This window comes from Astyanax mexicanus, chromosome 5 (assembly GCF_023375975.1).
Source record: "Astyanax mexicanus isolate ESR-SI-001 chromosome 5, AstMex3_surface, whole genome shotgun sequence".
In the NCBI taxonomy this organism is placed as follows: Eukaryota; Metazoa; Chordata; class Actinopteri; order Characiformes; family Acestrorhamphidae; genus Astyanax; species Astyanax mexicanus.
Window position 1 is genome coordinate 30,744,847 of NC_064412.1, and position 16,244 is coordinate 30,761,090.

General features: G+C 36.1%; 1 protein-coding gene across 5 annotated transcripts in view; it reads left to right on the forward strand.

The window, feature by feature from the left end:
- The window catches only part of prkcaa (protein kinase C, alpha, a), a 247,631-nt gene that overhangs the window by 149,480 nt on the left and 81,907 nt on the right, over positions 1–16,244 (forward strand). For all 5 annotated transcript variants that reach the window (XR_007439089.1, XR_007439090.1, XR_007439092.1 and 2 more), the window contains exons 6-8: positions 10,119–10,275; positions 11,791–11,925; positions 13,296–13,389. Coding sequence is in view for 1 of the 5 variants with exons in the window: in XM_049479124.1 (XP_049335081.1) it covers positions 10,119–10,275; positions 11,791–11,925; positions 13,296–13,389 (386 nt within the window). In the remaining 4 variants the exon portion in view is untranslated. The remainder of the gene's footprint in view (positions 1–10,118; positions 10,276–11,790; positions 11,926–13,295; positions 13,390–16,244) is intronic.

Here is a 16,244-nt window from a genome sequence, read left to right on the forward strand (position 1 = left end):
AAACACTGAAATAAAGCCTCAGTCAGAGGACAGGGGTCAGGCTCTCTCCTCCAGAAGGAAAAAACCCGTTTTGTTCAGAGGAGTGTGAGACCCCTTTCACATTACACAACGTCTTTCACTCACAGCAGCTTTAACTCCTCACAACTGGGAACCAGTCTGGAACAGCAGGCAGCAAGATGCCGCACTTTAGGCCATTTCCGATTAGAAACGAGTTTCTGATGAGCTGGTGAAGTTTCTAAAATATAGCACCTATAAAATATATAAAAATAATAAAAAAAATAAAATAAAAAGCAACTCAGACACTTGAGGTTCGATACTAAAATTGGACCTGGACCTAAAGACTCAGCCATGAGTCACGTCTAAAGAGTCGAGACTTGTCTTGGGTACTCACCCAGAGACCAAAACACAACTTAGACTTAAACTTAGAATCAAGGGACAACTCAGCTCAGACAAGCACTTCAGAGAATCAGGATTTCCTCAGACACACACTCCAAAAACTTGTGTCGAACTTTTGTTCCAAATTTATACTACACTTGCACTTAGAGGATCCAGACTGAACTCAAACACAGAACTCAAAAACCTCTTCAAATCACCGATCACTCAGTGCTTGCTGAGTTGTGAAGTGTAAACTACTGAAAGAGCTTTGCCGAACTGTCTCCAGTCCAGCAATCATCTAGCAGGTTTAATATCTAGAGTATCAGTAGTGGCTGTAAGTCAAGAGCAGCAACTACCTATAATCAATGGGATCTCTTAGAGAGAGAACCACATTTTCCTAAGGTGAAAAATCTTAATTAATATACCTTTATCACTCGCAAGCTCCCTCTAAAATGTAACAGTCAAAGCCTCGAGAGAGCAATTGGCCTGTGATTGGGGATATACAGCTGAGTAGCATCAGAATGGTTGGGACAATTGGGAGAAAAGCCATGAGTCACGTCTAAAGAGTCGAGACTTGTCTTGGGTACTCACCTAGAGACCAAAACTCAGCTTAGACAACTTAGAATCAAGGCTTAACTCAGACAAGCACTTCAGAGAATCAGGATTTCCTCAGACACACACTCCAAAAACTTAAAACTTGTGTTGAACTTTTGTTCCAAATTTATACTACACTTGCACTTAGAGAATCCAGACTGAACTCAAACTCAGACCCCAGGCTTGCACCACAAAGACTCTTGACCTGACTCTGACAGACAGCACAGTAACTCAAGACTCAACTTGGACAAGACTTAAATTATGCCACACTACATGATTTTAGCCAGGTTTTCCAATCAGGAACTGTTTTTTTTTGTCTTTGACTTGCACCAAAACTCAACCTGTGCCTAGTCCAAACTACACAAATGTAGTCCGGTTTTCCAGTCGAAGTTTCTTTTTTGTAGATCACAGACAAAAACCTCTTCAAATCATCGATCACTCAGTGCTTGCTGAGTTGTGAAGTGTAAACTACTTAAAGAGGTTTGCCAAACTGTCTCCAGTCCAGCAGACATCTAGCAGGTTTAATATCTAGACCAGTAGCGGCTGTAAGCCAAGAGCAGCAACTACCTGTAACCAATAGGATCTCTTATAGAGAGAACCACATTTTTTAATTTTCCTAAGGTGAAAAATCTTGTAGTTAATTAATATACTTTTATCACTCGCAAGCTTCCTCTAAAATGTAACAGTCAAAGCCTCGAGAGAGCAATTGGCCTGTGATTGGGGATATACAGCTGAGTAAAATCAGAATGGTTGGGACAATCGGCCCAGCTAAATTGGGAGAAAATAGGAAAAAATGGAAATAAATTATAAATAATAGAATTTAACAGTTATTTCCTGATATAATAGAGGAAAAAGAAAGTGGTCAGAAGATGCGTTTTGGACCCGGGGTTCTCTCTTTCTACGCCATCCCATTAGCTGTGACTGTCCGCTGCTGCTGACTCTCAGTTGCCGATTGGGTTAGATATTAAAAATGCTAGATATTTGCTGGGTGTCTGCAAATAGTTTTGATCAGTCGTTATCAAGCGTTATTACCGATTTGAGACCCAGAAGAGGTTTTTGTCTTGGTTTAATGGTCTTATGAGTGTGTGTTAATCCTGCAGTTCTCCACCTAACCCATTCTTTACCTCAGCAACCTGATGAGATCTGTTGTTTTTAATGAAAACTACATTCTAGTACATTTAATGGTATCATTCCATACATTTCCATGAAGATTTTGTACTGTTAGATTTTTTTTTACGGTCTGTATTTTTTACTCTACACACCCAGGGGAAATCATTCTGTTGTTGGATACAAATAATCATAGTTTTGTTTCTTCAGAGCAGCTAGAAACTGTATAAAGGCACTTTGTGACAGATGCCAGAGTGTTATGCTCTCATCAGGTTTTTCGTTAGCTGAATGTCAGTGCAGCTACTGGTGCTGTTCTAGCCTCATTTAGCACTTGCTAATGCTAATGTATTTCCCGCTGTCAGCTAACTACCCCCACTCACCCATTACCAGGAACAGCATGTGTCGTCACGCAGACTTGTGTGTGTGTGTGTGTGTGTGTGTGTGTGTGTGTGAGCAAGTTCTCAACCCTTATTTTACTGCACTGCCTCCTCCATCATGTTAAGCAATCAGCATTCTCTTTAACTGAAATTTAGCTAGTTTCAGACTCTGTATGGTGTACTGTGGATGCTGTGCAGTATGCTATGGTGTTGAACTCAAATTCACAGTGGGCCTCAATTAAAAAAAATGTAATATTTATTGAATAATTTAGTGCAATTGCACATGTTTTCCATTCTCTCCAGAAATGTAATGTTGAACCTTTTTTTACATGGAAACAAACTTTAGTTTTGTGTAACCAAAGCTTAATATTATGAACACGTGAGAAATTAATTAAGTTTCACATCAGTGGTATTCATTTTTTATTATTCTCTCTCTATCTGTAGCCTTTTCAGTTTCGTTTTAATACAAATTGTTTTCACAGGCCTACAACAAACACAATCACTGATAATGTTGCAGTTATCCATGCCAATTGCACACTAAGTTTTTCATAAACTGTATTTAAAACCAAAAATCACTAACCAAATAAGTTCCCTTTGAGAATCTGTGAAGTTTTCATTAAAAAATCCATATTGTATGGTCTTTAAACTAAAATATATGTTTTTTTTCGTTCATTTGGTTTATTTTCTTTTACACCTCTTTAGATCTGTAACAGTAAAATAAATAGTGATCAAGTGTTGTTTCTGTTTGAAAACTATTTGGAATAAATCAAACAGGGCTGTCCACATTAAAATTCAATTTCAGCTACATTCAACTTCAGCTACATTAACCCCATAGCTGCAGGGCAAGTCTAATGATTAGTCCTGTCTCAATAATTGCATTATCGACTTATCGTGCGATATATGAACATGAGCTCAACCCTTTTTGCTGAGCTCAGTATTTCCCATGTGTTTACTTAGTTTACTTAGTAAAAAGAACCCATAAACATGCATGAGCCAGTCTTTCCACTTTTGTTTAAAAGATTGTCTTATTTTTTTGTTTTATTCATGACATTTAGATTTTTTTTTCTATTGTATTGCTTGTTAAAAGCATCCAATTCCATGAATATGCTGTTTTAAAAGAGGCAAAAACTTCAGGTCAGAAAGTCAGAAATTGACAACAATATTGTCTATCACAAATATTTTTGGGACAATTTAGCATCTGAAAAAAAGTACAGTTAATGTGACAGGCCTGAATATGTAAATGTGTCCACTGCAAAAAACTAAATAAATCTTGATAAGTTAAATGATCTAATTTTTAGACAAAAATAAATAAAAAAGTAAATCTTATTTTTGCTCTGAAATGAAATTTTATTTTACTAAGCATTAAAAGTGTGAGATTGTTTTGCTTATTTTAGGATTATTCTCTTAAATCAGTCTTACTTAGATTTTTTTTGCCTTGTTTTAAGTCATTTAAATTAAAATAAGCCCAAAAAGACACTAGTCAAGTTATTATGATTCTTATGTGCAAAATTGAGCCAAAATCATTTCTGCTTGATATAAGTCTTACTTCACTCATTTTAAAACTTTGTGATTGCTTACTTTTTTTGTTTAATATAAGCATATACTTCTTAATTTACATATATTTCATCTAATTTTTGCCAATGGATTTTTTTGCTATGGACTGGACCTTTTAGATCTTTCCATCTTAGAATACAGGGCAAGGTCTTGAGGGGCAAGGTCCTCAGCATGCAGCTCCGTGACAGGGCCTAGAAAATATTTAGTCGAGGACGAGAGCAGATATTCCAGAAATGAGTCTCTGGAGGGCGAGGGACTCTGAGGGCAGCTGGCCAAGTTTGCTTTCCTCAGCTTTTGTTTGTGTGTCTAAGCTGTAATGCTTGTTCCTCTCTTCTCCTGGCCTGCAGAAATCACTATAGTCTGAACTGCATGTGGACTGTATAGGCCACAGTCAACATAGACGGATAGATGTATATCTGAAGTTGTGTCTTAAAGCAGGACCACCACAGAGCAGGTATTATTTGGGTGGTGTATTGGATCATTCTAAGCACTGCAGTGACTGTACTGAAATGGTGGTGGTGGTGTAGTAGTAGTGTGTGTTGTGCTGGTATGAGTAGGTCAGACGCAGCAGTGCTGCTGGAGTTTTTAAACACCTCAGTGTCACTGCTGGGCTGAGAATAGTTTACCAACCATGAATATCCAGCTACCAGTGTCTTGTCTTCAGTGACCACTGATGAAGGACTAGAGGAAGAAAGTATGGTCTTCTTCTTCTTATTATTATTCTTTTTCTTATTCTTATTCTTATTATTCTTAGGTTTCTGACTTTACACCTAAATGGTGGAACAACTAAGTAGTAGTAAATTGAGTGGATACTTTCATATATGTTTAAAACTTTTGCACAGAACAATTTATAAAATAAGTGGACCTTTGTAAGCAAAACTCTTTTGTCAATATACACTGCAAAAAAAATCCACTGGCAAAAACTTTTTTAATTGAGACATAAATACTTAAATTAGACAAAAAAAATCTGCCAATGGGGTAAGAAAAAAATTCTTATAAAGTATTCTTAAAATATCAATGACAAAGCCTCAAAATGAGTGAAGTAAGAGTCAAATCAAGCAAAAATATTTTATTTTCTAGCTTAAATTTCTACACAAGTATCAGAATAACTTGACTGGTGACTTTTTGTGTTTATTTTGCATTCAAATTATTTAAAATAAAGTGAAAATTCTAGGTAAGACTGAATAAGATAATTATTTCTAAAACAATCTTAGATTTACAATTATTAGTAAGACTAAAAATTCCTATCAGAGCAAGAAATAAGATTTATTTATTTTAGATTTGAAACTAGATGACTTCACTTGCTAAGAATTCATTTTTTTGCAGTGTGGTTTCTACATTAATATTAGTTTGCATGGACAGGGGGGTGAAGTGGAATTACTAAAAAAAATTGGGCACGTTAAAAAACAAGTCTTTCACGATGTGGACTGTGTATTAGTTCATAAGCCTGAACTAAATAAGCAAAAAAAAATATGTAGAATGTAAAATGGTACAATTTAAAGAAAAATGGGACAAAAGTGAAAATATGTTAAAATATCAAATATAGCAACTATAGTTTTCAGCAGCTGTTTTCGTCATTATATCGACTAAATAATTAAAAAATCCCTAGAACATAAGTATGTTTTGCAACAAAATATATGTTGGAATATTCCATTACATTGACTAAATAATTGAAAATAATTTGCACCAGCATAAAGTGTGTGGATCATCTTACTAGAAATAAGTTTATATACATGTTTATTAGCTTGAAATGATTAAGAAAGGAATGAAAATTATTTAAGGAAGAGACTCTGAATGGAGTGATTGAAGTGCATGGGAGTGTTTGTGATGAACTGGAAGGGTAGAGCGCCTCCTGTTGGTCAGATGATGCTGAGAAAACATGAATAGGTTTCCTTTCAGAATGAGCGGCTGTGTTCATATGTACTGGCTTGTGTTTTGTAACTGTTTGTATGTAAATATGTGTGTGTGTTTGTACATGTAGTGTGTGAGAGAGATGAGTATATATTGTATGTGTGAATGTGTGTTTTGTAACTGATCAGTCTTGTGTCCGGATTGTCTGTATTATGGCCTTTTTTCAGTACAGCTGTCTACTGACAAGAACTTGATGATACGATATGTATTACAGTAGTACAGCATTTATAATTAAATGTGACACTGTAATTAAGTACGTTTTCTAAACAAAATTGACAAATTTTCTACAATTTGATAAAATGCTGTGCTTTTAAGAATCTATATCTGTGCAAAATTGTAAACATAATATTTTGATACTTTGATAAGTCACTATTATTTACACCCTTACTGTCTGGTCTGGATGGTGCTTCACAGCTTTAGCAAAGGCCAGCTGAGTGCTGCTGTTTTGCATTCAGCTATTTTTGTGGTAGAGCTTTTAAATATTCAAAATATAACCTTTGTTTGGATTTCAGTGAAATGACTGTGTAGCACATGTTTCAGAACTGTCCTTAATAAATACATTCAGTTCCTGGGAAACAAGGTGGAACAAGCAAACAAAACAAAACAAGCAAAACATAAAAAAATTGCATAATATAAACAAATGATAAATATATCAATATATCAGATAGCAAAAATAAAAACAAAAAGAGGTGCATCGACCAGGTGCTTTGATTTAACAGCCAAATAAATACTCGGCTTGTGTCTGCGGTTGCCAGGTATAATATAAACCACATTTTGCCCAATTCCACACAGACATTTCAAATCTTAGCCAGTGCTGCCATACATCAGCCGAGCCGAACTTGGGCCAGTGCTTCATGCTACCAACAAAGCTTCCAAAGCTTCTTTCTATAAGATCTCTAAAGGTGGTATCTGTAGTATCTGGCACCAAAACTTTCCAGCAGATTCTTTACGTTCTAGATATAAGATATGAAGAAGTCTTCTGTGGATGATATTTTTGTTCTAAGGCCTCAAATCTGATGAAAAAATCTTGTATTTGTCAATATCTCAGTTAGAGGTGTGCCATATCATAAAGTATAAAATAATAATAATAAATTGGATTTTCATTTTGTTGCAGTAGTGTATATATATATATATATATATATATATATATATATATATATATATATATATATATATATATATATATATATATATATATATATTTATTCTGTGTTTTGTCATATCACCAAAAGTATAGTTATCGTGAAAATGCTATGAAATATTGTGATATTATTTTAGGGCCATATCGCCCACCCCTAGTAATGCTCTGGATAAGAGTGTCAGCTAAATGCTACACATTTAAAATGTAAATATTTTACATTACATTACATTATATTTGACCTACAATAGTGAATTACAAAAGTAATAGAAGTTAAAGGAAAAAATATCTTTAGATAGGGCTTAAAGGAGGTCAAAGTAAAATAATAGGATAGAGGAGTGAAGGAGGGGAAGAAGGAAATGAGGTTAGCAGTAGTTTGTGTGTTAGAGGTGTTAGGAGAGTAGGTGCTCTTTGAAGAGCTCTGTCTTCAGGAGTTTATTAAAGATAGCGAGAGATTCTCCTGATCTGGTAGTGGAAGGTAGTTAGTTAGAGGTGTTAGGAGAGTAGGTGCTCTTTGAAGAGCTCTGTCTTCAGGAGTTTCTTAAAGATAGTGAGAGATTCTCCTGATCTGGTAGTGGAAGGTAGTTTGTTCCACCATTGGGGAACTCTGTATGAGAACAGTCTGGATTACTTTGTGTAGATTGTGTTTGGTAAAGCGAGGCTTCGTTCATTGGAGGAGCATAGTGGCCGGGGGGTGGTGTAAGCCTTCAGGAGTGAATGCAGGATTTTATCTATACTGCACTGGCCTTGTAGTTGAATTACATATTCAAAATAAAATTCTTCTAATGACCTGTAAAGCATTAAATGGGCTAATTTCTGAGCACTTGCAGGATCAATTACAGTTTTAACTTAGGTAATTAACGTTTGTGTTTAGATAAAGGCTGCAAACATGCTCAAGGAAGGAAACTCAAGAAAGACATGAACAGAATTGTGGTAAACTAAGATGCTAGGTCTGTCACCGCGCCTACTGCACACAATCACTTAGGTTTAAGGATAAGAGAACAGATGTATGTCAGAGTTTCATTCTGCCCTTGTGTCTATGTTACCTTCTGGCTCTTTTGTTATAGTTAGGCTGTTACAATCAGATCTGTTGAAGTTGCAACACACGTTCTGATAATTCTTTGTTTACATTCCTTGTTCTCCATACATCCAATCCAAACTAATTCCATCTCTTTATCATAGTCAAGTTATTGACTTCCCCCTGTCTGATTCTATTGGTACAAACAAAAACCAGTTGCACCTTTTTTAACTACTGCTGTTTCCCACACTCCACTAGTGGCTTTGTTGAAGTTTAGGTTGATCCTTTGCATAAAACCAAATTTCTGTGAAGCTGCTTTTGTGACGTTAATCATAAAAAGCACTATACAAATAAATTTGATTTGATTTGATGCGATATGGGAGAATCCTGGTCCATGCTTCCAGGAAATTAAGCAATGATACCATCAGAATATAGCATCAGTGAGTTTCTGAATTCTCCATATTTAAGAAAATGAAACTGTTCAGATCATAAATTACTCTCATTCCACCTCCATCAGAATAAAACCTTAGTACAGCTGCAGCTTGATGTTCAGGCTTTGGATAGAACAGTTTTATATTTAGTCAGTAAATGTTCTGTCTTTTTGGACATTTTTTGGTGTCTGTAATTGTGATGATGACATTCAGAAATAAGAAAAGTTTCAGAGGCAGAAGTAGAAGTCATTCAGGCTTCTCTATAAAGGGGGAAAATTGCTTTCTGTTGAGTGTGAGTCAGAGCTGCGTCTCAGATAAAGGGCACAGCCACTATCTAAAGTTTATCTCAAAGCTTTTAACTGAAGTGCTGAATTATGACGGATCCAGTATGAAACCTGGAGTGACCTCGTTTGGATCTTGGAATGAAGTGATTATTGTTTCAAAAAAAAGTTTATATTTTTAAAAAATGACTCATAAGCTCAAGAAAATGTCAATGTTGATTAAGTGAGTAAAGAAAGTAAAAAGAAATCGTAGAACATAATCCTTTTTTCAATAGAATGAGTCAAAATCTCACAAAATGGCACACTTTAAAAACAATGGGGAAAAAAAGAGAAAATAGCCAAGCTACAATACATCAAATATAACACCTAAAACTGTTTTTCATTATTATATTGACAAAAAAAGGAAAAATCCCAAGAACTTAAATATTCCAACACTGGAAACGTCATTACATTGAAGCAAGTGTGTGAAACATCTTTCCTGTTTAATGTATTATGTCAAAAATGAGAGGCTGTATTTAATGCATCTTAAATCATATGATCTATTTTAATCTGTACCTAGAAATATACATACTGTACATACAATACCAGTCATAAGTTTAGACGCTCCTTAAATTCCGTAAATGTTTTTTTTTAATGGTTATTTTAAAATGATCTGTATTGTAAATTAATAGTAAAGCCATCCAAACTATAAAAGAAAAAAAAAACATCTTGGCTGGATTTTCTCAATCAGCTGTATGAGGTAGAATCACTTGGAATGGCTTTTCAGTTAACAGCTGTGCTGAACTTATCAAGAGTTAATTACTTGAAATTCTTGCTCTTTTAAAGTGTTTGAGATCATCAGTTGTAAAGTTGTGAAGAGTTAGAGTTGATTTACAGTGAATAGCCCTGTTTGTGTAATGTTCTAATCCATATTATGGCAAGAATTACTCAACTAAGTAAAGAAAATGAAGAAATTAAGGTCAGCCATTAAAAAAAAAGAACTAGTAAAAGTGTTCTGAAAGTGAAGTCGCAAAGACCATCCAAAACATTATGATGAAACTGGCTCTCATCAGGACTGCCTGGGAAAAGGAAGAGTAAGAGTTACCTCTGTTGCACAGGATAAGTTCATCCAAAAGTTTACAAAAGCCTACCTACATTACTACATGATGCCTTATGTGTTCCTCCATGGTCTGGGTGACTTTATTATTTATTTACAAAAAAAACTAACATAAATTAAAACACTGAATGAGAAAGTGTGTCTAAACCTTTAGTACCTGTACATCATTTGTACATATTGTTCATTGGTCTGTGTTAAATATGAAATAACCCATGTATATGTTGATCTTTTTGCAGTGGGAGAAGCCAGGAACCTGATCCCAATGGACCCCAATGGCCTGTCCGACCCATACGTCAAGCTGAAGCTCATCCCAGACCCTAAAAACGAGACCAAGAAGAAGACCAGGACAATCCGCTCATCCCTGAACCCCACCTGGAACGAGTCTTTCAAATTGTGAGGGAAATCGCACTACAGTTACTACAGTCTGGGGAAATGGGGGAATTATTTTTATATTCTATATAAAATATAGAGCTGCATGCAACACATTTCATTATTCCACTGACGTACATTTATTGTTAGTATATTTAGTAAACTTAGCCAGTAATTGTCATGTACAGTATTGTTTTGTTCACTTTTTGGGTGTTAGATACTCTTTTTTTTCCCTGAACAAACCCTGTCATAGACACATGTTTAAACAGCTGCTGTGTTGCTGTTAACTGTTAATCACGTGTCATTGTGTAGATGCTGTTGTCAAACTCATATGGTCTCATGGTAAATGGTATTTTTGAAATTCAAAACAGTTTTATTCTTTTTTTCGTTTCTTTCCTTTTTTTTTGCGTTTTAATTTTTCCCATTTTCTCCCCATTTTACACAGCCAATAACTCAACTCACTCATTAGGACTCCCCTCTATCACTAGTGATGCCCCAACACCAGGAGGGTGAAGACTAACACATGCCTCCTACGATACATGTGAAGTCTGCTGATGCAGCATTGCTGAATAGAATCACAGCACAATCGGAGGAAAGAGCAGCAACTCAGTTCAGATACATCAGCTCACAGACGCCTTGCGCTGAGCGACATCATTCTTTTTAGTGATGTGGGGAGAGAGAGCGCCATCTACCCACCCAGAGAGAGCAAGGCCAGTTGTTCTCTCTTAGGGCTCCGGTGGCCGATGGCAAGCTGCATGTACCGGATTCGAACCGGCGATCTCCTGATCATAGTGCCAAGAGTCTATTTTCACGACTTGTGCTTGTGTTATTTGAATAGCAATGCCACTTGTGAATATATCTATGCTATTTTATGTAGTGGTCTGGAAGGGAGGTGTGTTCAGGTCAATTTTTCTTAGCAACAGAAAATACAAGTGCACAACCTAGGCAACAGTCAACCATCAGACGTTCATTGCTAACTTTGCAGGTAAATGCATTTTTACACTCCCGCATGTATAGTAATGTCCTGCAGTTCACAAACCCAACTTTTACGTCAACAATAAATAGAATACAGAATACAGTAACATTGATGTTCCCGTAAATTACCTGCTTACTTACCTTCATAGCGTGAATATGAACCTCTACTGAGAAGCGTAGAAGCACTGTGCTATTAAAATTACAATCCGCAAAAATCAGAGCGCACCTGTCTCTTAAAGGGAATGACAAGTGAAACACTGATTGGTTTACGCCTAAAAAAACAGATACCCATGATTAATTAAGAGAATTAGATCAGGACTTTTGCGCTTTTGCGTTTCGAGACACACAAGGCATATTTTTCCTGTTGTTATTACAGCAAAGACACACGGACACGCCCTAAATCAAGCTGTGCACAGTTGATGGTTTGCATATAGGTCGCTAAAACAGGGCTCAGAGTTTCTCTCTCAGGCAACTTGTTAAAGCCAGTACACACACCCACACTCCTGTACTGAGGTCCCAATCACAGTTTTTTGTTTTAACTATGTGCTGTTTGTGTGTGTGCAGTAAGCTGAGGGCCCAAGATAAGGACCGCAGGCTCTCGGTGGAAATCTGGGATTGGGACAGAACCACCAGGAACGACTTCATGGGTGCCATGTCTTTTGGCGTGTCAGAGCTAATCAAAGCTCCAGCATCCGGATGGTAAAATTCAAAATCATTACCATACTTATTCAGTTATTTACTGTATTATAAATGATGCCCTAAATTTGTAAATCTGCTTAAAACAATGCTTATGTAGTATCTAATTTAAGTTATTTAGAATATACTATATATGGTTCAGGTTAACACTTTATTTGGATGGTTTATTGGTTTATTTTATGTTGATGCCTCATAGATTATCAACTGACCTTCCATTAAAATGCAATTATTAAATTCTTGGTTGAATGTAAATAATTCTCTGTTGAATGTTACCTTACAGCTAACCCTATATCTTAACTTTACCATTTAAGAGTTAAGTAAAGGGTTAGTTTTACATTTTAGGCCAGTAGTAGGCTTAAGGTTAGATTTTAGGATTTAGTAATGGTTAGGGTGAAGGTTAGTATGAGGGTTAGGTGTGTGGTTAGGTTCAAATGAAAATCATTTACATTCAGTTGGGAGTTCAGATACTTTTAATAGAAATACAATTGAAAGTTAGGTGAGCATCTGTATGGCATCAATAGTGGACCATTTAGGTAAAGTGATTCCTGATTCAGAACTTTGAAAATGATTCAGTCTCCATTGTGATTTATTTAGTGTGTACTATCATATCTATTTATCTACTTTAACATATTCTGCACTTTTACTGTATCTATTATTTCCAGTGCCGAATTTTTCACACTATAAGGCCCACATCAAATGCTTTAATTTCCCCAGAAATTGTCAGTGCACCTCATAATCCATTGCGTATAATCCAGGATGAATTTTACCTGTCAGGGTAAAAATTGCAGTACAGTAAAGCCACGTCTCTGAAGTCTAGCATTATAAAGGAGTTTGAGTAAGGTTTCTCCAGCACCAAGGCTGGAGCAGTATTAGCATTAGCTGCTAACCGCAGCGCTAGCTCTTTGTGTAGTCTGTGTGTGTTACCGTGTTAATTCAAGCTATGTGGAATGAAGCGCTAGCTGATAGTGCCCTGGGTTACTGGAACACTCAGGGTTCCTCAGTGTAGTGCTGTCAGGCGCTACATGTTTTTTTTTTTTTTTTTTTTTTTTTTAAGAATTAAAGTTTTGTTAACTTGGCGAATTAGAAGGGAAATATTATTGTCAATTAAGATCTACTTTATAATCCGGTGCGTCTTATATATGTATACAAATAGACCAGAAAATACACATTCACTGATTCACTTATATGCGCCTCATAGTCCATAAAATACGGTATGTAATAACACAGTTATTAGTATGAATTATACAGTATTTATACAGAAGCATTTCACTGCTATAAAAGTAAAATATTTAGTGCTTCTGTGAATTATTCAGTGTCTTCTATGATATTTTGTATTTATTATTAATTATATAATTATTGTGTGTGTGTGTCAGGTATAAGATGCTGAACCAAGAGGAGGGCGAGTATTACAATGTGCCGATCTCGGAGGAGGATGACGGGAACGATGAGCTCAGGCAGAAGTTTGAGGTGAGAACTGACCCATCTGGTTTTCACTGCAGACATTAGCAGAAACGATCCAACACCACAGAGCGGTCCTCACCCAGCAGCAGACTGGAGCTTTTCACCACTATGTTAATAAACTGGAGCAAGTGTGCTGAACATAAATGTAGAAATGTGGAGATCATGGTTCTCCAGGTCCAGTTTGAGAATTTTTGTGGCTTTTGAATTGTACATACTTAGTCTTATGTTAGGAGATGGTCCATCTATGTGGCTTGGTTACAATAGCAAAACAAATTGTGCAAGTTTAACATATAAGGCCCTGTCTTACACCCTGCAAAAGGCGTGTTGCAATGCGCGTTGCTATCTTACACCACAATAACCGTCCATTCATTCCTTCCACTTGCACCATTTAAATAGCAAAGACACTTATAAATATATTTACGCTGATGGGCGTGGTGGTCTGAAAGTGCGGTGGGTTTAGGTAAATTTCTGCTGTATTGCTATCTTGGCAATCGAAAACACAGGTGCACCACTTTAAACCTTGACAGCAGTGAACAGTCAGATGTTCATTGCTATCTTAGCAATGCCGATCACACACACACGTGTGTGTACAAATACCAATTTTTTGGGCACTAAAAGGCACACTGGATTATAAGGCACACTATCAGTGAACGTATATTTTCTGGTGTATTTTCATACCTAAGGTGTACCGGATTACAAGGTGCTTTATAAGACACTAGTAAGGAACAGGGGCATCAGGGGTGTCACCATGTTTTCCTTCTAATTCGGCAGGTCTCACTACTGGGTGGTGATGGTGGGGTAGGTTAACTAAGTTAGGTAAAGCTAAGCTTAGTAATCAACAAAAAAAACCTGACAGCGCTACACTGAGGAACCCTGAGTGTTCCGGTAAGCCAGGTTGATATTAGCCAGTTTGTGCCACATAGCTTGTTTTAATGCGCAGGCTACAGTCCGATATACTCACCTCTAAACGGCAAAAGAGCTAGCACTTAGTGGCTATTGCTAATACTGCTCTAGTTGTTAACAGAAACTTGTAGATTACTGTCAGTCTGGCTAATATTTTATAGATATCATTTTTCTTTTCTTTTCTATTTTGAAAGGTTTTTGAAAAAAAAAAAAAAAATAACAATCTGTATCTCTTGTTGCATCCAGTTCAGATGAGTCACTTTATTACATTCAGACTCCTTCTGATTTGAGACAAGCAGCATTGATTGCTTTATTCAGACGCTGGAGATTCTGAATTGAGAGCTGAAGCCGGCTGTTGTTGGACGTGATTGTTTCCGCAGCGTCTGTAACAACAAAAGCTTCATAAGTCCATTGATCAGCCAGAGAGCGGAAATTCTGTCTGTGTGCAGTTTTCTAGGATCGTAATTGCTCTGTTTTCATTCCCACAACAATACAGCGTTTAATATTCAATCAATATGGTGTAAACACGTCCGCTGGTAACAGGAGAAGCCCGTTAGTGTATTAAGCATGAGGCGGGTGTAGTGTAGTAGTCAGAAATGCCTACAGCGCTCATTTAGCGCAGTCTGTTATCCACTAAAGTATTACAGTGGATATTTCTGCTGTTGCTGTTTTCATTGTCTTACTCACAAATAAAGATAGAACAAACAGTGTTCTAACTCTTATAAATCTAGATTAATAGATGCGCAGAAAAAAATACAGCTCTGGAAAAAAATGAGAGACCACCTAAAAATGATAATAAAACCTCTGGAATATAATCAAGAGGAAGATTGATGATCACAAGCCATCAAACCAAACTGAACTGCTTGAATTTTTGCACCAGGAGTGGCATAAAGTTATCCAAAAGCAGTGTGTAAGACTGGTGGAGGAGAACATGCCAAGATACATGAAAACTGTGATTAAAAACCACCAAAGAGTTATTCCACCAAATATTGATTTCTCAACTCTTGAAACTTTATAAATATGAACTTGTTTTCTTTGCATTATTTGAGGTCTGAAAGCTTAGCTTTGTTATTGCAGCCATTTTTCATTTTCTGTAAATAAATGCTCTAAATGACAATATTTTTATTTGGAATTTGGGAGAAATGTTGTACGTAGTTTATAGAATAAAACAAATAAAACAACAATGTTCATTTTACGCAAACATATACCTATAAATAGCAAAATCAGAAAAACTGATTCAGAAAATGAACTGGTCTCTAATTTTTTCCAGCTGTATGTTGTTTGTTTTTTTGTTTGTTTATACATTTACGTATACACAAAAGTACTAGGACAGTGCTCATTCATTGTTTCTTACAGTCTCAGAAATACTACAAAAAGTTTATCCTGCTTTTGTTGGAGTAACTGTCTCTGCTGTGATTAGGTTTAAAGAACCCATGGTGACGTTTGCATCACAGACCCTTTAAAAGCTGTGTAAAGTTTCTTACAGCCCTCTGTCCTTCACGTTAACCCATGCAGTCCCAAAGTGACATCTACTGAACATCAAGAGAGCAGATAGATAGATAGATAGATACTTTATTTATCCCGAAGGAAATTTAGGCAACTAAATTAGCATCACTACAGGACAGTTTGTGAATCTGTGTTTGTTCATTTAACCTTATTTACAGAATACAGTGCTGAGTTAGTGCTGGGGTTACACTTGCTCTTTTTAACAGTGTGTTTTTCATTACTTGCTTCTACATCTTAGTTCAAACCATTTAACAAATGAAATGCTTTAATTAAATATTTTTGTTCCGTAAAACTAGTTTTGATCTGATTCCTAGAACATCAAGAACAAAGTTTAGACTACAAGTAATAAAGTTATTGCTGTACCGTTTAGGTTACATGGGGATTTTACTGTAAAAAAAAAAACACAATTTAGCTGTTTTATTCATTTAACAGATTTAATTTTAGATTTTGTA